The 21,743-nt window shown below is 36.1% G+C and overlaps 2 protein-coding genes and 1 long non-coding RNA gene across 3 annotated transcripts; 2 read left to right on the forward strand and 1 right to left on the reverse strand.

Annotated features, from left to right (window-relative positions):
- Nucleotides 1–3,456: 3,456 nt before the first annotated feature.
- vgll2a (vestigial-like family member 2a) lies at nucleotides 3,457–10,029 on the reverse strand. The gene is given in 5 exon segments (XM_015035373.1): nucleotides 3,457–4,033; nucleotides 4,035–4,087; nucleotides 5,274–5,774; nucleotides 8,591–8,837; nucleotides 9,790–10,029. Coding segments are annotated over 5 exon segments (1,020 nt in total). The 5' UTR covers nucleotides 9,868–10,029; the 3' UTR covers nucleotides 3,457–3,892.
- Nucleotides 10,030–18,547: 8,518 nt separating this feature from the next.
- LOC106949226 (uncharacterized) lies at nucleotides 18,548–19,914 on the forward strand. Its single transcript, XM_015035349.1, has 5 exons — nucleotides 18,548–18,602; nucleotides 18,705–19,025; nucleotides 19,134–19,364; nucleotides 19,479–19,565; nucleotides 19,826–19,914. The coding sequence occupies exons 1-5, from the start codon at nucleotides 18,548–18,550 to the stop codon at nucleotides 19,912–19,914; spliced, it is 783 nt and encodes a 260-aa protein (XP_014890835.1).
- Nucleotides 19,915–20,470: 556 nt separating this feature from the next.
- On the forward strand, nucleotides 20,471–21,593 carry LOC106949228 (uncharacterized). Its single transcript, XR_001425337.1, has 2 exons — nucleotides 20,471–20,560; nucleotides 21,502–21,593. It is a non-coding gene; the product is annotated as an uncharacterized LOC106949228 (long non-coding RNA).
- Nucleotides 21,594–21,743: the final 150 nt, after the last annotated feature.

Here is a 21,743-nt window from a genome sequence, read left to right on the forward strand (position 1 = left end):
TATTGGCTGGTGTTGCCAAACCAGCCAATCCAGGACCACCACTAATTTTCCTTGATGCTGATTGGCTGTAGCCTGAAGTGTGGCGATTGCAGATGTTAGCTAAAGCTGTAGCGCCAACACTGTTTCTGCTGGTCTTATTAATGCATATAAATGTATATTTGGTGTTTGAAATGTTAAAATAGGCAGAAATAAACATTTTTAGAAGGAGTCGAAAGTATTTGGGGATTTTAGTTGTCAAAAACCAAAAAGATGTTTAACTGACTAGTAAACATCTCTCGATGATGACAGAATCTTGCCATACATGATGTTTATTGCTAAAACACAAAGTCTCACCAAGTATTTTTGGTCGAGTTCATAGTGTAAATATCTTAGTACACTTCAAATAAGATAAAATTAACTTAAAAGTAACTTTTCAGAAAGATGTAGCCGCTTCTAAGTCAATAGTTATTTAATATTGATGACAAATTTAGAGTTCCATTAACAGATTATTTCACTTGGAACAAAATAATTTTCACATGCTTTAAATGAAAAAATCTGCCAGTTTTTTCTCATCAATATTAAGGAATTATTGGCTTAAAACAAGCAGCTATATCTTGCTGAAAAGTTACTTATGATTACTAAGGTATTTGCGCTAGAAATAATACTTAATATGTTGTGTTTTTACAGTGTTACCACTGAATAAGATCAATGTAAAGTAAAATAAATAATTTGTTCTGATATATAAATAATTTGAAAGTGTTATATCTACTTTTAATTATAAATACTAAGTCCCACAGTGAGGAACAGAAACACAAGCTGCTAAAACTAAACACTTAGAAATGGGTTTTGGACAGTGGTGTGTTTTCCCCTCCAGTTACATCACACCAGTTGTCCCAGAAAGGCCGGACTCCACTCACACTAAATGGCCCCTTTATTAGGGTCGGAGGCTCAGCTTGCATGCTGCACACAGGGACGTGTGTGTGTGTGTAGGTGTGTGTGTGTGTGTTTACCAAGTTGAAGAGCAGTTGTCGTTGACAGCTGCACGAGTGCAAGAAGAGAAAGAGTCAAGTGGCTTCAAATAGTCGACGTTCCTCTCATTCATCATGCTCTTCTTCTTCTTCTCAGCAGCCACTGGTGTGAAGTTTACATTTTTTCATGTTGACACAGTCCTGGAGATATTTTGAAGGTAATGATTCATGAAATGTCCAGAACAAAGACATGAAACGGGACCGATTAATCTCAATATTCAACACTATCCAAGTAATTTATTTCTATTGGCTTTGTTGCCGTTTTTTAATCCATATATGACCCTAAATTTAATCTAAATTACCATCCAGCTGTGAGTCTGAAAATGGACTTCTTTTGTGAGCCAGTGAAGTTAAATCATGTATTTGTTGTGTAACAATATGCATTAAGAAAGGTCTGAATTCATAGTTAAGAACAAATAAACAACAAAAAATGTTATTTGAAATAAAATGGAATGAAAACAATTTTTTTAGTATGAATAAGTGGGTTCAAGAATTAAAGTTATTACTTATGGAACTATAAGGAAAACAAATTCTGACAAAAATAAAGTCAGAGTTATGAGGAAATAAAGTCAGAATTATTAAATTAAATATAACATTTCGAGGTTGAAGCCACATTTTTCCCCATAGTGGGCCTTATCCTCTTCCGTAATTTTGGCCTAATTATAATTAGGTAAATAAACATAATCTAACCAATCTGCTGCAACTCCCATTCAAACACACATAAGATAAAGAAAACAACAATAAAGAAGTATTTATAAGGACCATGGAGTCGGAACATTTACTTTTCTCCCCAATTTGAACAATTCCTCTCAATGAGGAGTCACTTTTTTCTCCATTTCTTCTTCAACTAACCAATCAGCACGTTTGATCCCCAACTAGAAAGAACGCCACCATGTAGCTGTGAAGGAGGTCGATGCATTTTGCATCCAGAGAAATAAAGTCCCCACCAGATACTGCTTAATGAAGCAGCTGAGGATAATTAGTGTCTAGTGAGATTATTATATTCACAACATATTTCAGTGTGATCCTATCAGGTGTAAAGTGTGACATAATGACTTGCCGTATCATCCTGAGCGATTTTTACATAAAACTGTGGAGGGTTTTAGAAACTACAGATGAGAGTTATGTCTCTTTAAATCAACTCCTGCATGTCAGGTGGTGCAGATGTCCACAGAGACATTTAGCGAACTCCAGTGGGTGGGTTCAGATGACATCACAATGACATCATGATGACATCACATACACATTAGGATCAAATAGGCAACAGGTGATATGGATTAGCTAACAAACGTAGCAGACACTCAGCTGAAGGCAGGATGAACAACTAAAATGAAATTATGTGATATGTGCATATAAACAAGAACTGATTCAAATTCTGCTCTGGTCCTCCCCTTGTGCCTGTTCTCCGTCTCAACTGGTACCAAATAAGGAGCACGTGTGTAATAATGAGTGCTTTGACGTATCATCGCCAAAGTGATTTTTCTCTTTGCAAAAATCACTTTTTTGTCAAAAGATGATTTAGGCAAAAAAAAAAAAAAACTTTTACTTTTGGCAAAAGTGACTTAGGCCATTATTTTAGGAAAGCAATGATATGAAATATCTAGTTTGAACTTAGCGATGATTTTACTTTATTGACAGTTTTCTTATTTTGCTTTACACTCGTGGATAAATCTTAAAGATTTTAGCCTCACAGCTCAACTTGAAATAATTTTCTGTCATGTGAGCTTTAAATCATGAAAAAACAGTAAATATAATTATGTTTTTTGAGGAAGTCTGACTGCACTCAAGAAGTCAAAGCTAAATTTCTAAATTATATTTCAGAGCAAAAAAGAAATCGGAACATCATCAACGATTTATCGGACAGATACTTCAGACTTTTGGCTTAATTTGAAACTACACAAATAAAAATATATGAATAAGTACAAGTACTCTCCAGATAATGAATAATAATAAATGCTTTACCCTTTTTATTGCCATTACAAATCAATCATGATCAATTAAATACTGATTAACCAGCGATTGGACCTTAAACTTGACTCAGATGGTCTCCATTCCACTGATTGTGAGACTTCAAGCACCATTTGGATGGACCTCTGTTGATTAACTTTAAAAGAGAATATTTATGTTAATGTTAAATAGTTTTCATCCATTTGTTATTTTGCAAAAATCAGATTTCACTCTGACATTAAAGGGTTTTTTGACAATTTTTGTCAAAGATAAAAATATTTTGATGTAAAAGTTATAAAGACGTTAAAACCTCCAATGGTATGAATATGTTTTATAGGCACTAAATATCTGCTGAAATACTTTTAACTTAAAGTCACATTTAAACTCAAATGTATTTCCTGCTTTGTCTGCCTTTAAAATAATTAAAACATGAATATTTTTGTTTTCAATCAGGAAACTGCTTTCTGTCAAAATAAAAAATAAAACCTTGTTCGCTGCGATCTTTTCTGAATCTGTAGATTTGAAATTTATTCACTTTGTGCAATACCTTTAAGGACAATGTCACTGTACACTCATAAAACAGGATTTACAGTTAGCATGCTTCGTCTTGATGCCGTTTGCAAACCTTCGATACGGTTTGGATGTGGATGAGGTTTGCTGTTGCAGCTAAAATGCTTCAGAAATCAGTTAAGGTCCAAAAAATCCTAATTTTTGTTGTTGTTTCTGAGCTGGTATGTCCAGTCGGAACGTGATTCCCCCGAACACCAAAGTGTCCAGCCTGTTCCTGCTTTCATCGTCTGCCAGGTCCTGTCCTGAACACCAGCACAGCCATAACACACTCCCAGTAAGGAAGGGTCTGCCAAGTCCTTCGAGTGCGAAACCCACATGTGTTTCTGTCCGTCTGTCCCTCCGGACGTTTCTTTTTTTTCTTTCCCAGCTTAGGAATGTAGTCCCTCCCTGTCATAGAAGCACAGAGGCTTTTGTCTTTGTCCGTATCCGTTCAGATCGGTTTCCCTCCTGGTTTTCTGAATCCACGCTTGCTTAGCATCCACGCTGTCGGCGTTCAGCTCAGCAGGGCTGCATGGTGCTGCCGCCGCCGCCGCTGCTGCTGCACAGTCCACTGTAGCGCAGAGCTGCAAGCAGACCAGAAGCTGTTATACCCCCTTAAAAAACGGATTTCTGCCTCAGTTTCTTAGAGTTGGAGGAAAAAAAGGCCAAAATAGAAAGAGGAAGGTGAGGAAGAGTCTCTAAAACCAGTACAAATCCTTGCTTTTATCCTGCGCCTGCAGACCTAAGAAAGATGAGAAAGAAAGGGAGGAAGAGCGAGACAAGATAAAGGCAAGAAAAGGAAGATTAGACACTGACAAAAGCTTGTTGATAAAAGCAGTAGGAAGTGGCCCGAGGTGAAGAAGGAGGAAAAAAGCAACAGCAGCAGAAAATGGAGCTGACAGCTGGAGTGAAGGTGCCGACTGACGGACGTTTTGTTCGTTAAAAGCACTTTGTGTAAGTCGATCCGAGGGACAGAAACAGATTTTCATTTAATTCTAGTTTTACACCGTAGCTGCGATTACATTAAACTTATAATCGCACAAATTGGTTCATGAGTTCACTTAATGGAAACATGGAAATTTAGAAAAAGACTCAAGTTGTCACGCTAGGATGTATTGAAATTGGTTTATTTCGCAAAACTGCAAAGGAAAAACTTTTTTTCTCTTCACATGAGTCGCATGATGAAGAGCTAGATGTTACTACTGTCGAAAACGACAAAGAGGAAGATGACAGGAAGTGGCATGTTTTTAATAACTTATTAACGTGGGATTTTAATGCCGTTTCTTATTTAAGAGGAACATCGTAATTGCTATATTGTGATTTTTCGACATTAGTGGAATATCGACTTTTTGCCAAAACCACAAAAATTTGATGCAACTTCATTTTGTTTACATTTCATGAAGGAGGAAGTTGCGCTCAGAGGTTTTCATGTCTTTTCCTTCAGTGGGTGCAGCGCCCCCACAGGCGAGGAGGGGAACAGGTTTTTCAAAGGGTTTAGACTGATTGAGACAGCAGTGTGAAAGTGAACCTCAGCTGAAAATGTAATAAATGTTGTAATTTTGGTGGCCAATCAAACCAAATCTACCGGACTATCAGGTGTGAAAGCAATCTTAGTTCTTACGTCCAGTAGCAGTTCACTCAAACTGAGTTCTCTGCTTTCTACAGGAAGTAAGATACTGCCTGTTAATTTCTACATCACACAACCCCAGCTGAAACACTGAACTATCCCTTTAATGAAAGACGTCGACTGATTTCTGAGGACTATCGTACCTGTGTCTATGTTGAGTCCGATCTCCGCTCCAGCTCCGGCGAAGGCGCCGCTCCAGGCCGACCCCGTCCCCGACTCCGCCTTCCCGCCGAGGTCGCAGGGTGAGGTGCTGGGCCCCGGCACCGAGCTGCCCGACGACAGCCTGTGGTGCGGCCTCACCGATGGCACCAGCAGGGAGCTGTACCTCGGGTCGAACGCCGCGCCGTACATCTCGTGGACACCTGGGCGAGAGTAGGCTGAGCTCTGAGCGCTAATGGCGCCCCCTAGCGAATAAGGGTGATGGTGATGATGGTGGTGGTGGTGGTGCGACGGGTGCCAGGTGTCGGGGCTGGGCTGGTGGAGGTGGCTGTGCAGGGAGCTGGAGGAGTATGGGTCGGCAGGGAAGGAGATGTCTGCGTGGGGGGCGGACAGAGCACCGCCCAGCGTGGAGGAGACCGCCGGCTGGTAGGAGCTGTTCCAGAACGACGGAGGAAAACTCCTCTGACTCATGGGGAAGGAGCCGTCTGAGAAAACCCAAATCATGGAGTCACTTCAAAAAACATTCAGTAAAATATTTAGGAAAGACAAAAACAGAATCTGAAGAACTCAAACTTTTAAATATTCAAAATCTGCATGTTTTTGTGCTTTCGTTTGGGTCTCTGGTGCTTCTAAAAACAGAACAAGTGATTAAAAAAAACAAACTAGATGTTTTTTGGCAAAAAGTTAATGATTGTTGGCGTTTGGAAAATGAGCCGTTTCAAAAACCTTCAAAATATATTACAAATCAGCAGGCTCTGCACCGTTGCCTAGTAACCCCAGTAGACTTCGGCTGTTACCTAGCAACCCAAGCTGAGCTCCAGCACATTTGGTTAGCTGATTTTACTGTTGTACAATGGCTGCTGGAAAAGACAAGTGTTTTGTTGTTGCCTTAACCATTCAGAAACCACTGGCTGCATTCTTGTTGGTTGTGCAGGAGGCTCTACTAATGCTTTTCAAAATGTACGGTTGTACAATTGTGCATCTGTTTGCTGCCATTTTCATGTCTGAGTGTAAACGTTGAGGTTTAAGAAGCCTAATAAAGTTTACCAAGTTGAAGAGCCTAGTAAATAAATAAATGAGTATATAAATGTATAAGGAGTTTAAATATAAAGCTTTATGCATCAATTCTGCAGTTTCTTGCAATTTAACATGCTGTTTGCCAACAAAATGTATTTATACCAGCATTTGGGAAGCAACGAAAAATCTAATAGTTTTCTCTGAACACAGCAAACCTACTTGCTGAATCTAAAGTTATTCAGTTACATAAAAATACTGGAATTTTAAAGGTTTTGTGCAAACGCATTTAAAAAATTAACCTCACTGCAGTTTACGGTGGGAAAAAAAATGTCTTAGTACAATTGTTTTAATCAGTTTGTCATTATTTGAAAAGAAAAGCTTGATTTATGTTGTAAAAATTGTTTATATGAAGCATAAAGATAGAGCAGTAAGAGGATAAATCTGTGATTTATGCAAACAGAAAACATAAATTAATAAAACTTTAAATGTGTTTTATCAAAGCTGCAGAGATTGGAAACGGTCTATTTTCCTGTGAATGGCTCTGATTGGTGATTAGCAGATCACAGGCAGAAAAGGTTGAATATTTTTCTAATAACCAACAGCTTGAATTATCAAATGACTCTGAGTTTAATAGAAAACAGATCAAGCTTAGAGACGCAAACCTGGATGAAGAAACAATAAAAGAATCTTGTAATTCCTTAAATTTCTGTTGGATCCAAAACAACCTCCATCAGAACAACTGCAGCACATTATTTTCTCTGCTACATGTTGATTTGTTCTTTTAGGAAAATGAAATTGGGCTCAATCAATATTTTAATTTGCAGCTCAGAACTCAAAGAAACCAAGAAATTGATCGATTAGGGAAACCCTGATCGGTCCATTTCTGTGCCAATAAACTGATCTGAAATCTGTCTCTCGCTGCACAAAGCAGCAGTGGATGAAAATCAGGAGTGTTTTTATTTTATTACAATACTTTGGGTTTTAATGAGACTTTGTTTTCAATCAGCTCACTTGGTTAAATAAACGAATAAAAATTGTTTTAGTAATTGATTATTCAATTGATTAATCTGAAAATTAATCAATTAATCGGCTAAATAAAATACAGATATAACTATACAAGTCTTTTTACATTAAACTGTATTAAAGATATAAATAAAAATTAGTTAATTCCTTTTTTAAGTAAGAAAATAAACATTTTATTGCTTCCAGTGCAATAGCACAGAATTCCTTCAGTGAAATTGAACCAGGCGAAGTTCGGCTAAAACATATTTACAGACAAAGATGATTTTTATTTTAAATGTATATTTATTTTGTACAGTTTTGGTTTAATTACTGCTCTGAATATGTTGGTTTTTTGACTCTGTATACTGCAGTTAATGATTAATCGACTACAAAATTTCAATGATCGATTAATCACGTATAATCCGATTAATCGTTTCATTCCTACAATTAGAGGTGTAGAAAAAAACCTGATTCTACAGAGAATCACAGTTCATAGACCTGGGAATTATGAACTGATTCAAGATGCTCAAAAATCTATTTTAGTCTTTAGTTGTTTGTAGAAATGTATTTTGAATAATATGATAAGAACAAGCCAAGCGGCTAAACTAACCTAATACTTGTAGTTTAAGTTACAGAATTTTATGCATTTAATTTGTTTAAATATAAACTGATGGAAAAATTTTAAGTAACTGTTTTTGCTGCTACATGTTGATTTGTTCTTTTAGGAAAAACAAATTTTTTCCTAAAAGAAAAATTTAGGAAAATTTTTCCTAAATTTAGGAAATTTTTTCCTAAATTGAGTGAAATGTCACTCACTTTGTAAGTGACATTTTGTCACTTACAAAATGTAAACACAACATCTAAAACGTCTGAATAGATAAATTAGTTTCTTAATCAAGTCGTGATACTAAAAATCGAATCGACACTGAAAGATTTCCAACATTGCATTGTTCATTTTTGGTTTAATTACTTCTCTGAATATGTTGTTTCTCTGCAAATAGTCTTTTTGTTGAGTCCGTGTGCTCCAGTTAAAGATTAGTCGATTACTAAAACAGTTTATTATTATTTTAATAATCGATTAATCACGTTTATTCTGATTAATCGTTTCTGTCCCACAATACTTCTTCAGTTTGCACTAAAAACTGATCCAGATGTAAATGTTGGACTCAAAACCATCGTATGGCTGCAGTGCTGAAGTAGAAACCGACTCCAAATTCAGCTGGAACTCCGTTTGCAGATTATTAAAGTTGCGTTGAACCAGCTGAACGACGGATCCACGAACCTCTGGGCGCCTTGTTCCCGCTCGGCGTCAGGTACGCGCTCGTCTGGCTGAGCGCTCGACTGAAATGCTCGTCCACCACCGTGCTGATGTCACCCTGGAAGTAGGTGAACAGGACGCAGCGGGAGCTCAGGTACTCGGCCCCCGGCGGCAGCTCCTTGTCCTCCTCTTTGATGGCCGGCGGCCCCGAGGGGCCGAGTCGACTGCTGAGCTCCTGGGGGTTTTCCATTTTGGAGTAGAAAGCCAGCTTCTGGAGTAAAGACAGACATACATCATGTGTGTTCTTGTTTGTCTTGATGAAACTTACTGCCTGTTATTATTGCTAACCTAAAAAAAACCTTGACCTCTGACCTGCAAACCTCTTAGAGGTTTATTTCAGGATCTGATGACACGGGTGATGTTTAGTTTGAATTCCACATCTAAAACCAACACAGAAACTTTGAACTGTTTTGTTTCCCGATGTTTTTAACGTGCAAGTTGGTGAAATCAGTTCTGCTGTTTATATTTTCTGATTAAAAGCCAAAATGTATGCAGCATTCTTAGTCATGCATGTGGAAATATTCTGTGACATAAAAAAAATCAGCTGTGAAACTGTTCATTATGACGGCAGAATGGGTCTCAGAGTGTTTAGGTGGCGGACGGAGTGAGTTTTCACACTATGTGAAACATGTCTGCATGTTGACTGAGACTTTGATACACAGAGAGAAAAAAAACTGTAAAAAAGTCTGAACAGACCAGAAAACAGACCTGCTGCCTCTAAGACACAAATCTAAAATATTTACAAACTAGTTTTTATTTTACATGCAATTAGCCTTAATACTCCTTGATTAGCTGCATGCATTTACTATAATATATAATTTAAATGCATATTGTGTTAATAAACGCATAAAACTTCGAAATACTGCAATTGATTACAGTCTTATATTTAAATATTAATTTATGCAATAAAACATAAATAAATGGAAAACTGTGTAAAATCTTTTTTACACATTTTTTATTCATTAAAAGTATTTAAAACTATCCACCAATCCAGTTTTACGGGTTTAGTAACTTCTTTAAGTTGAAGAAAACGTCTTTTTATGACCTTTTTAGGCGGATTTGAACCGCTGGTCACTTTAAAAACAATCTAAACTGAGTTTAATTACGATTATATTATGGATTTAGACCGACGTAAAGAGAAGCCGTGCGGAAATGCAGCGTACCTGGTGGTGGTAGGGGCTGTAGGAGCTGAAATAAGGCTGAGGACCAAACACTTGGTACATCACATCCAGGCAGCTCATGGCGAACAACTCACGAAGAAGAACCAAGCGTCATCGAGAGCCGCTCAGCTCGGACGGAGAGACGGAATCGGAAAAGTCCAAGCCGGTGCTCCACTCCTCTGCGCGCTCTCTGCGCTCTTTACGCACCGGACTGCGGCCCGTACCCGAGAAGGAGCGACCCCACGGCCCCGCCTCCTCCCACCGCACGCGCGCACACCCACCAATCAGAAGCCAGAGCTCCACCTCTGCCTTAATGGGCTTTTAATTAGGAAACATGAAAGAAATCAGAAGCTGCAGCAAACTTTTCCAGTAAACGTTTGATGGTATTATTTTTTACCCTAAAATGATTCCACTTGTTTTAAATTTGAGCACTGCTCATTTCTGTATATCTCCCCTCCAGCAGGACACAGCTTTTATATATAATTTTATTAGTTTTCTTGGGAATTTGGGCGCGTTTTCATCTCCTTTGTGAAAGGTTCTTACAGCTGACCAAGCAGTTTGAGGACAGAAGAAGAAATAAAATTACATATTAGCTCAAATAAACAAATGAAACATGGAATAATCCAGAGAGCACCTGAGTTGATTCCCTCCAGAAACAATAGCTCCTTCAGAATCACATCTTTGTATGGAAGCATATCAGGGCCACTGCAGATAAGACAATAAAAAAGAAAGTGAAAATTTATGCCAAAAACTCAGAAATGTTGATATTAGTCACAGAAACTTATAAGAGCTTTCTAGAAAATTTCTGATCTTCAAGAGTTGAAAATGTTTGACTTTTGAAACAAGTTTTGAGACAAGTTCTTTTTGTTTTTTAGAAATTTTCTGAGATTTATTTTTAAATTTCTGATTTATTTCTTTCAGTATTTTCTCTTTTTAAACTCAGAACTTTTAAAGATTTTTTTCAAGAAAATTTCTAAGATTTATCTCAAAATTTTACATATTTTTCTAGCAATTATTTCACTTTTAAAACTCATAAATTTCCAAGTTCTTTTCTACAATATTTCCGAGATTAATCTCAAATTTTTTCATTTTTTTCTTGGAAATTATTCACTTTTCAAACTCAGAAAGGTTCAAGTTTTTTCATTTTTCTTTCAAAAATAATTGTTCAGTTTCAAATCTTATTTTTCAGTTCCTATTTTTTTTCTTTTGAACAAACTGTATGGTCCCAGTTTAGCTCCAGAAGTAATGCAGGTTGACAAGACTTTCATGAAAGTTTCTTCCTGGACTTTTCAGGCAGGAGAGGAAATGCAATCCCTCTAAATGACATAAATTTCATAAAATATCATCCAAAAAGAAGAGAGCAGGGATTAAAGATCCTGGTCTGATGTTAGGATAGCTCAGACAAACCCTAAACATTCCCTAAAATTAAATAGTTGATCATATCGACCATCTAAAGCTCAAATAAACAAGCCACTTCAAATGAAATGTTATATTTAGAAAGGGTGCAGTGCTGCTCTCATTCCTCCTTGTTGTAGGTTTCCAAAGCAGCTTCAAAGAATGTCACAGCCACCACCTGCTAATTGAAAGAGTAAACAAATTAAACCAACCAATGAGAAGAATGTTAAGCTACAAACTCCTGGGATCTCTCAGTGGCCTCCTAAACTCAAGAGGTCAGATTGTTTGGTTCCAGTTTGAGCCAGGAAGATTCTGGTCACCATCTATTGCACCCAAAACTCATAATGATGTGTTCGTCGTCTCAAAACAAACAAACGTTAATTTAAAACCATGTAAAGTTTTCAAAATACTTAAAATCTGAGCTCAGAATCAGACTAAATTTAAATCCATTAAAAAAAGAAAACTAAAAATGCTCGCAGGGATCCCAGTTTTATCTTCCTAAAATAAACATCTATAGATAAATGGAGGAATCCATGTCTGAAAAATAACCAGTCTCTTATAATTATCATCTAAGCTCTGAATTAAGCGCTACATAAATTTGATTTTACCTACAAAACCTTTTCTCACATTAAAAACAGGCGACAGGTGTTACTAACATCGGATTTAGTCTTTTTTTTATGAAAACTAGAATTATTAGATATTATACTGTTGACTACCAGGCACTCAGGTGCAGGTTGTGTGGTGAACTAAACATAAATAAAAAAATATTTGAGCATCAACTTATCAGTGATCCTCAATCTGCTCTGGACCTCCCCTTGTGCCTGTTCTCTGTCTCACTCAGGAGCAACACAGGAGAAGATGGATGGATGGATGGATGGATGGATGGATGGATGGATGGATGGATGGGTGGATGGATGGATGGATGGATGGATGGATGGATGGATGGAAGTTCATTAATAAAACTAAGTTTATCCAAGTAAATGTATTAAGTTTATTAAATTGTCATGTTAATCAAAGATAAATAAATTAAGTTTAATAAAGTTAAATCAATTAGATGTAATAAATTACCTACATTTTTAAGCTGGTCTCTTTTTTCAGTGTATTAAACTGTAAGCAGGTGGGTTTTCAGCCTTGATTTAAAGGAAGTCAGTGTTTCTGCAGTTTTGCAGTTTTCTGGATGTTTGCTGAATGTTTGGTTCTGGTTCTGGGGATGCAGAGGGACTTTAAAACTGGGTCATGTGACTAAAAACTGTTAAAGTCAAACAATGAAAGAGGGAAAACAACAACAAGGAATTAATCAGATGATTTTTTTTAGGCTTTAACTTTCTACTAAACACATTGATAATATCAAATTACAATATTTATAAATATATGATAATGCATTTTTGTTTTCTTCCGCCATCCATCTCTGAAATCTCAAAGGTTTTGATCTTCATCATGTTCATCAATGATTTCCATAAAATGTACCAACGTAACCTTATTCTATCCCATAAAAAAACTTTCTTTTATCTTTACTTGATCAGGTGTGGAGATTCTCACTGTGTACGTCTGTATGCTTATATTTGTAAATTGGTTAATTTGTTATAGTTATTAATAGTTATTTGTGCAGCAATCCCAAAATCACAACAAAAACATAAAGTTTTTGTTGTGATTTTTGTCCTTCTCAGCTGACCTCTTCCAGGAACCAGCACACCTGTTCCCCTGCAGGAGTGGCCTAGAGAAGCTATTAAAACCCAGAATATCCCCCATTGAGGCACAGCTCAGCTCATCTCTCAGGCTCCATTCAGGCATCGGGCTCTGAGTATTATTGAACCGGGTCGGCCAAGGTTCAATGAGGAATTTTCAATCAGGACTTTGGGTGTCGTCTGCGCTGTCACTCACCGGTTTGATTGATTTGAGGGAAGGTTATTGGAAGAAGCAGGTGTTTGACGCTCTTCAGATTAAATTAGATTACAAGGAAAGCACTCCAGGGTTGGCTTTAAGTAATTTTAAAGCTGTCCAAGTCCAAGGGCTTTACGTCTTTTTTTTAAATGTGAAAACTTTGTAATGTGCAAGGAAAGTTCAACATTATTTTTAATTTCTAAATTGTTTTTAGCAGATTAAATGCTAATTGATAATCATCAGTGTAACAACTTCCATCAAAACTGGAGTTTTTAGATTATTGTTAAAATGCTCAAGAGAAAAAAATAACTGTGCAGACTGGTACAGACCAGAACCAAAGTAGACAAGGAAAAATTCTGAAATTTTGACATTAAGTTCAGAAATTTTCTAGCAAAACTGGGAAATTTCTGAGTTTCAAAAGTCAAAAATTGTCAAATTTTGAAAATCCAGGCTGAAATTCTACAAAACTTCTGAGTTTAATCTCAAAATAATTTTTTTTTTCCAAGAAAATTTCAAACTTTTTTCTTGCACATTTTTAACTTTTCAATTTCAAAAATATCCAAGTTTTTTGTTTTAATACAATTTATAAGCTTAATATCAAAATTGGTTGTAGGATTTCTCTTTTGTCTTCGGTAAAACACCACGAACCATTTCGACGACGGCGTATCAAGGTCATCGTACATAGAAAAGAGAAGGTAAACTTCTGCAAAATTTTGAGTTTAATTTCAGAAATGTTCTAGAAAAAACAAGGACATTCCTGAGCTCCAAAAAATGAAAATTTGCGAGAAAAACACTCAAAAGTTATTGGATTAATCTCAGGAATTTTCTTTAAAAAAAAACTTGGAAATTTCTTAATTTCAAAAGTATAAAAGCTCCAAAAGTCAAACTTTTGAAAGTAATTTCCACATGTTACAATTACGTTTTCCTCTTTTTAGGAAACAAGTTTATTTGCACACCATGGAGTTTCGGCTTCATCAGGGTCTTTTGCAAATCTCCCAAATAAAGGCAACAAGCTGAAACACGTTGGTCTGCAAAGAAACATCTTTTCTAGACTTCGTGTTTCTGGAGTCGTCTCCCGAATCTCTCTATGCACCTTGTGAGTTCGTGAAGTTTAGTTAGAAATATGTTTGATGGAGTTTCTCTGGTTTATTGACATTTTAATCAAATAACACGTTTTCCGCACGAGGCTTCCTGCTTTCGGGTGAAAAAGTCTTTATTTTAGATGGAAATGACAAGTTGCTGGGAAAAAAAATCATCATCTGTGCCTTAATAAGTTCATCAAACAAGCTACCCGGCATGCAGCGACTGTTAATGATGTTTAAACCCACATTGTAACACTTCATAACTGTGAGCTGGACGTGTTGTAAAGGCTCCGTATGTTTTCACAATGAGCCTTTAATGCTGATTTTCTGCTCTGATTGAGACTCTTTCTGTTTTGTTGGACCAGATGAGGAGGGAGACCCGACCGTGACCCTGCGTTTACCAGCGTCTCAAGGACGCAGCTTCATCTGTCCGTCTATCTGCTCTCACAACGTGTGTTTAAGTTATGAGATTTGGTTCAGTTTAGCACATAAATTTAAAAAAAAAACCTCTGTACATGAGATTTTTGTAAAAAAAAAATGAATTTAAATGATTTCATGTAGCTCATCTAATATAGATCCATGCATGTATTAGATGAGCTGTAAATAATTTTGTCCTTCACGCCCCTAAACATAGGCTGGGTAAGTCACGTTGATAAAAAATGAAATGCTCTGGCCGCTCCATCACAGCCGCTGCTGCAGCCCAACTGTCTGCACAGCTGTTCCTGCAGGACGAATATTTTATTCTCTGCTCTTCCACTTCTCTGGCAATATGAAGAATGGAGGAACTCGCTTTCTTCTGTCTCTTTGCTTTTATGTTTTCTCCATTATTAGTGTCTGATCCGGCGTTGATGCTAAATTAAAAAGATATGTGTTAAATTTGTGCTTATAAGGATCTTCATCAATTTTGTTGATCTTCCAGGCCAGCGTTCATGTTAGAAATAAACCTCCAACAAACAAACATCTTTTCCCAACGTAACTTTAGTTTTCTAACTGGCACAAATCGGCCAAACAAGCAGGAACAAAAGCAGCTTCTCTATTTTTACTCTGAGTGAAAATAGAGTCAAGACTTCATAAAGTCTTGGCTTTATGCAGAATATTTTTTCTTCATATTTCACCAGCAAGCTTATTAGTGATAAGAAACAGTAAATATGTATTCCTGTAAGAGATTATGTGGAGTGAACCGCAGTATTCAGCGCTCATATCTGATTATTCTAGTAGTTCAAACCTGAAATATGTCTAAATGTGTTAATACAGCAGTGGAATTAGGGACATTGTAGATAAAAAAAAGGAGGTGTAAATTTTTTGCCAAATAGCTGAGAAATTTTGAGATGAATCTCATAAAATTTTAAGAAAAAATAAAGATTTACTGTGATTCATAAGCTGAAAATTTGCAAGAAAAAAAACTCAGAAATTTTTAGATCAATCTCAGAAATTTTCCAGAAAAAGTAAAGAAATTTCCGAACTAGAAAAGTAAAAAATTAGCAGGAAAAAACAGAATTTTTTAGATTAATCTCAGAAATGTCCTACAAAAAGACGTGGACATTTCTTAGTTTCAAAAGCTGAACATGATTGACTTTTGAAACTCAGAAATTTCTAAGTGTTTTGTAGAATTTTTTTGAGGTTAATCTCAAAGTGTCAGATTTTTTGGCCGTGTTTTTCTCTGTCCACAGTGACCCCAATATGCTGCTGTCGCTCTGTGACTTTTAGTGTTCAGGTACAAAATGAGTAAATAAAATAAACAGAACATTGAACAAAAGGCAAGCAAACATGAAAAATGCTTTACTGATGCTGACTAAGAGATAAATGATGGAGATGAATCATTGGACTTCTGCATTAAACTATAAATGGGAAAATGTTTCACTGGCAGATTATTTCACTTCTAACTAGTGATTTTTAATCAATATTAAACTATTATTGACTTAAAACTAATTCTTATATGTGGATTGTAAATTAATGTTATTTCAAGTGTATTAAGATATTTGTTCTAGAAACTAGATCAAAAATACCTGGTAAGACTTTGTGTCTTTGCAGCAACCGACCATTTTAAAATGTTTGATGCTTTAAAAGCAACTATTTAAAAAACTATTTGTTCTTCCAGCCTCATTTCAGCTGATGGCTTCAAAAAAATCTGCTTGATTTTCAGGCCGAAGCTTTGATTGTGTCGTTGAGGCAAAATCGATTTTATATGTACAATAAACCAATTTATGGCAGCAATAAAAGCGTCGTTTGGATTCCCGGGTCTTAATTTTACATTCCATCTATAGAAGCTTTTGGTAAAATATAACCTGTTACATATAGAGGAAGAATTCAGGAGTAGATTAGAAATACTTCCAGTTGTTTTCATGGGGTGACCTTTGGCATCGTCTTGTTTTTCACTGTAAACTGTTAATTCTGTTTTCATCAAAGCATTTTTTCCTCTGTATTTTGTAACATTACCTCCATGGGCAGCATCCCGTCACGCTGTGGTTCTGTTGTTCTGCTCCCTGCAGCCTCGCCTCCCTGTCGGCCTCTCCGCGCTCCTGTTGGCGGTGCTGACAGGCCCAGCTGTCTCCTCTTTTTTTGCCCTTGGCTGGAGCCCATTAATTTCCACCAAAGGCCCTCAAGCGACAGCTCTCCTTCATAGTGACCATACTTGGAAAAGAGGAGCTCAACAGCCTCGCATACAGGAGAAAAGGACACGAAAAGTCACAGGGAAACAATAATATGTCCAGGATGGGTCCTTGACTTTTTAAGGTGAAACTGTTTGGCAAAATTTCCATTTTGCACATTTTTGTTCTTCCATTTGGGTCTCTTCCACTTCTACAAAAACAGCCAGCTGATATTTGGCATCTAGAAAACATTTCAAAAACAGAACATCTTACCACACAAAATAGTTTATATTTCTTTTTTCTAGTGCAGACATCTTGAAACGAGACAAAACTAACTTACATGTAACTTTCCAAGTTGTTTTAAGCCAATAATCCTTGATATTGTTGATAAAGTGGAAGTTCCACTGGTAGATTATTTATAAGTAAAACCTTTTCATGAATATTAAGGAATTTTTGACTCAGAAAAGTTCCTAAATTTTGCTGAAAAGACACTTTTTTTTCTTATTTAAAATAACTAAGATATTTGCACTACTTACTAAACTACAAATACTTGGTAAGAATACTGGAAAAAATACTGGAAAAAAAGTGTTTTGCTGTTGACTTACCAAGGAGAAACCACTTGTTGCATTCTAGTTGGTTGTGCAGAAGGCTCCACTTCTGCTTTTCAAAGATGTAGTATTGCAGCCACTTTCACGTGCGAGTGTAAACTTTTAGTTGGGGGTGTGGTCAGCAGCAGTTTCTTTGGATTTAAAGTGACAGAGTCTTAACGCAGCTGTTTCTGAAAGGAGCTCAAAATCTCATTATCTAATAATTATTTTGTTCCAAAAAATGTACTGAATGTGTTTTGTACCACTCATAGACTTATCCCATCCTCTTCAAGGAAGCATAACAGCTGACCTTTAACCTTTAAAAGTGATACCAGGCAGAATCTGTTGCTGCTGAGACAGAGACTGTCTGTGGCTGCAGTACCAGAAAAAAAGGAGCATCAAATCTCTGCGATTCTTTGTTTAAAACAACCAAGCATCTGAATGGTGTTAATTACACACCCTGAGCGCGGCGCCGCCTCCGTGAGAAATGTAAATTAGATCCGTTAATGAATGTTTTCTCTCATCGCATACAAGTGCAAAGTAACTATGCCGTCTATGCCCACCTTGCCTCTCTGTTTACCGTCCCAGTGTGCCAAGCATTCAGACTGAATGAAAATATAGACGGGCAGAACCATGCCTGGCATCCTCTCTTAACAAGCTGCAGAAACACTGCGAAGCGCGGCTGCTATGCTGCAGGGAATGCTGAGAATCCTCAGGCTTTGGCCGACGAGCGCGCCCCAACTTTCTCTGTTATCAGAATCATCACAGGCGGAAATCCATCCAACAACAGTTCATGTGAAATGCTTGAAAAAATCTCAGCGCTAAGAGGTTTGTTTTTTGTTCTGCTTGCCAAAAGAACATTTGAAGGCTTTTGTAAATAATACAATGATGAAAATATGCAAACTTTAGCTATAATCGTACCTTTGGAGAATAGATGTTATGAGATAATTTAAGCCAAGAATGACAAGACATAAACATCTGCAGTGTTTTAATCTTCGTATTTACTTTTTACTATTTTGTAGCTTTTAATGTGGACTTCAAAATGAATACAATCTAAATAATTAGCAATAACTTATTTCTAAATGCATTGATGAAACCAAGCAGATGATGTTACCAAATAAAGCGCTGAGCCTCCATCAGTCAGAGTGAGGAAGTGGTGAGTATCAGGAAGTAGAAGCTCCATCTGTGTTCAGTCAGTCAGTCTGACTGTGAGAGCAACAGACGCACAATGGCTCAACTCCCATGGATTCAAGGCTTTTTATTCATCATCCTGCAGCTCACAGGTAGGAAGACACTAAACATTTCTATAGAGCTACAGACCATAGATCTGCTTTACTCACTGGGTTCAGATTTAATATTTATGCTCCTGTTTTATCTTCCAACAGTCACTGCAGATGAAACATCTGTTATAAAGAGAGCTGGAGATGAAGTCATGATGTCATGTTCAGAACTGATCGATGGTCAGAGGAAGTGTAACAATACAACATGGATCTTTACTGGTTCAGGAGGATCAACAGTAGAGCTGGTTTCACTGGGTCAGATTAACAGCTCTAAACCAAACAGACTGAATCTGACATCAAAATGTTCTCTGGTTATAAAGGAGGTCAGAGAGGAAGATGCTGGACGTTATAACTGTCAACAGTGGAATACAAGAGGCGAACACACTCTGGTTCATCAGTCTGATATAGATCTGTCTGTTGTTAACTGTGAGTTTTAACATTAGTTAAATCATTATTTTCAATATCAAAGCATTTTGTTTCAGTAATCAATATTAACAATAATTGGTCTTATTTTAACATTTCTGTCTTCATCAGTGACTGAACAGAAGGAGAATCATAGTGTGACATTGAGTTGCTCTGTGGTGACCTCTGACCCCTGTCGGTACAAAGTTCAGTGGTTTGATCAGGATGTGAACATCAAAGAATCACCATCAGAGTCTGGCTGCTCTGCTACTGTCACTTCATCATCAGGGTTTAAGTTTCCTCAGTGTAAAGTGACTCAAACTGAAACTAATGAAGAGTTTACCTTCAGTCTGCAGCCGTCAGGTGAGAAGATGATAAACTGTATAAGATCAGTGACGTCACATGAAACTGTCTTTGGCTCTAAAACTTGTTCAGAGCTGAAATGTTTTCTAATTTGTTTTGTTTATTGAATCTCAGCAGGAAAAGTTCAACCAACAACAAAACCTGGAAACAGAAAGACAACCAGACCAAAGAAGAAGAACGTTTCACCAACTACTGAAGGCAGTGAGTTTACTAATATCTTTAACATAATATTATAGAACACAATGTGTTTTATTCTAATTTAGTTTGGCATGTTTGCAGTTGAGTGGCTCCTTTTGAGGTTAGAAGATGATAAACTGTATAAGATCAGTGACGTCACATGAAACTCTCTGGCTTCATGATTTAGATTCATCTACACTGTTTTACCAATTATTTGTGTAATTTGATTAAAATTTAAAAGAGTTTAAAGTTACAAATAAACTTTTTTTTTTGTTATTTTATAGAAAAGTCAGGAGGAAAAGTTCAACCAACAACAAAACATAGAAACAAAACATCTAGAACAACCACCAGACCAAAAACAGACAATTCATGAAAATATCCAAGAGGTTTAGCATCACTGATATTGTATGAAGATTTAAACATGTTTGTTTTTTTAATTCACTGAAAAAAAAAGTATTGTAATTTCTACTAAAAGTCTCTTGATTTGTATTTGACTCAGGTTGGATGGAGGCATCAGATACAAACATAAAAACATTTACTGTGTTTTTCTATTTGTGTTTTTGACTTTAGTGAAGACAGAAGGAAACTCTGGACCAACAATGAAACCTGAAAACAGAAAGACAACCAGACCAAACAAGAAGAACGTTTCACCAACTCCTGAAGGCAGTGAGTTTATTAATATCTTTACATAATATTATAGAACACAATGTGTTTTATTCTAATTTAGTTTGGCACGTTTGCAGTTGAGTGGCTCTTTTTGAGGTTAGAAGATGATAAACTGTATAAGATCAGTGACGTCACATGAAACTGTTTAGCTTCATGATTTAGATTCATCTACACTGTTTTATCAATTGTTTGTGTAATTTGATTAAAATTTAAAAGAGTTTAAAGTTACAAATAAACTTTTTTTCCCTGTTTTATAGAAAAGTCAGAAGTTCAACCAACAACAAAACCTGGAAACAAAACATCTGGAACAACCACCAGACCAAAATCAGACAATGTTTCAAAAATCTCTGAAGGTAATGATTTTACTAATATCCTGAATATCCTTAGTATATTTTACATTTTGTCTTAAAATATTATTTAAAGATTTACCTGGCATTCCTGCACTTTTCTAAAACACATCACTTTAAATCTCTTTGTTTTACGTGAAATATTGAAGTATTAACATAACCTTGAACCTCACCTGCTATAAGTGAGAGATATTTTAAATTGTTTATTTTATTATTATTTCCGTTTGGAACCCAGCAACAAATAAAGCCACTTATTCTATTTAAGTCTCTTCAACTTCAGCTCCAACCAACACGACATCTGAAAATATCAAGATCATAATCCATCATTTATTTGAGATCTAAAAATTATTTTTTCATGTTTTTTTTTAGTTTGGATTCTCTGAATTTTAGCTGTTATTTTATTAAGTCAGTGATTTTTAATCTTACTTTTCTTTCTGAGCTGCTTGACAAGTTTTTTTATATATATTTAATGGTTTATTTCTGGTCATTATTGACTCTCATCTTTTTCCTGTTACAACTCCTTAGTTTTATTGATGAATTTTAATGTCTTATTTATAGTTTTCCATTAAGATTAAATGTTCATTTTTTGCCATTAGTTGTGAATTTGCTGTTCCTGATCAGAAATGTTTTTCACAGCTTAGCAAATGATTTATAATGTAACAAAGTTAAATATGTAAACAAAACACAAGTAATAAATCAATAATACTCAGTAAATGTATTTCATTAAGTATGAGAATAATCAGCTATAAAGTCATGGATAATTATCATCCATATGAGTTGAGGCTTCATATAAATATGAATAAAATCTGAGAGTCATAAATAAACCAGATAAACAATAAAGGAAGGTCAGAGGTCAGGACTTCATCACTTCATTAGGGTGAATATCTAAACATGTAATCATATTAAGCCTAAAACTGAATAATTAATTTATTTTTCCTTTATTTCAGCTCTGTGGCGTATCGTCATCGTCTCTGTGGGTTTAGCAGCTCTTTCACTAACTGTTGTAAGCGTCAACATTTGGACCAGAACTAAAATGTGAGGTAGAGAAATGAAACAGTTTGATAATCTGCAGAATGAAAATACCTAGCTTTTGATGAATTGGTATAAAACTCAGAAAAAGATTATTGATTGATATTAAAATTAGATTATTCTGTCTGTTCTCTTCCTAAAACCTGTTGGTGATGAAAAC

Source organism: Poecilia latipinna, unplaced genomic scaffold, assembly GCF_001443285.1.
Source record: "Poecilia latipinna isolate Pla-1442-1.1 unplaced genomic scaffold, P_latipinna-1.0 Scaffold332, whole genome shotgun sequence".
Classification (NCBI taxonomy): domain Eukaryota; kingdom Metazoa; phylum Chordata; class Actinopteri; order Cyprinodontiformes; family Poeciliidae; genus Poecilia; species Poecilia latipinna.

Bases quoted from the DNA above. Each gene is read 5' to 3' on its own strand.
- LOC106949226 (XM_015035349.1), top strand. From the start codon at position 18,548: ATGGCTCAACTCCCATGGATTCAAGGCTTTTTATTCATCATCCTGCAG. The intron at 19,026-19,133 runs GTGAGTTTTAAC...TGTCTTCATCAG, and splicing joins AGATCTGTCTGTTGTTAACT to TGACTGAACAGAAGGAGAAT. The intron at 19,365-19,478 runs GTGAGAAGATGA...ATTGAATCTCAG, and splicing joins CTTCAGTCTGCAGCCGTCAG to CAGGAAAAGTTCAACCAACA.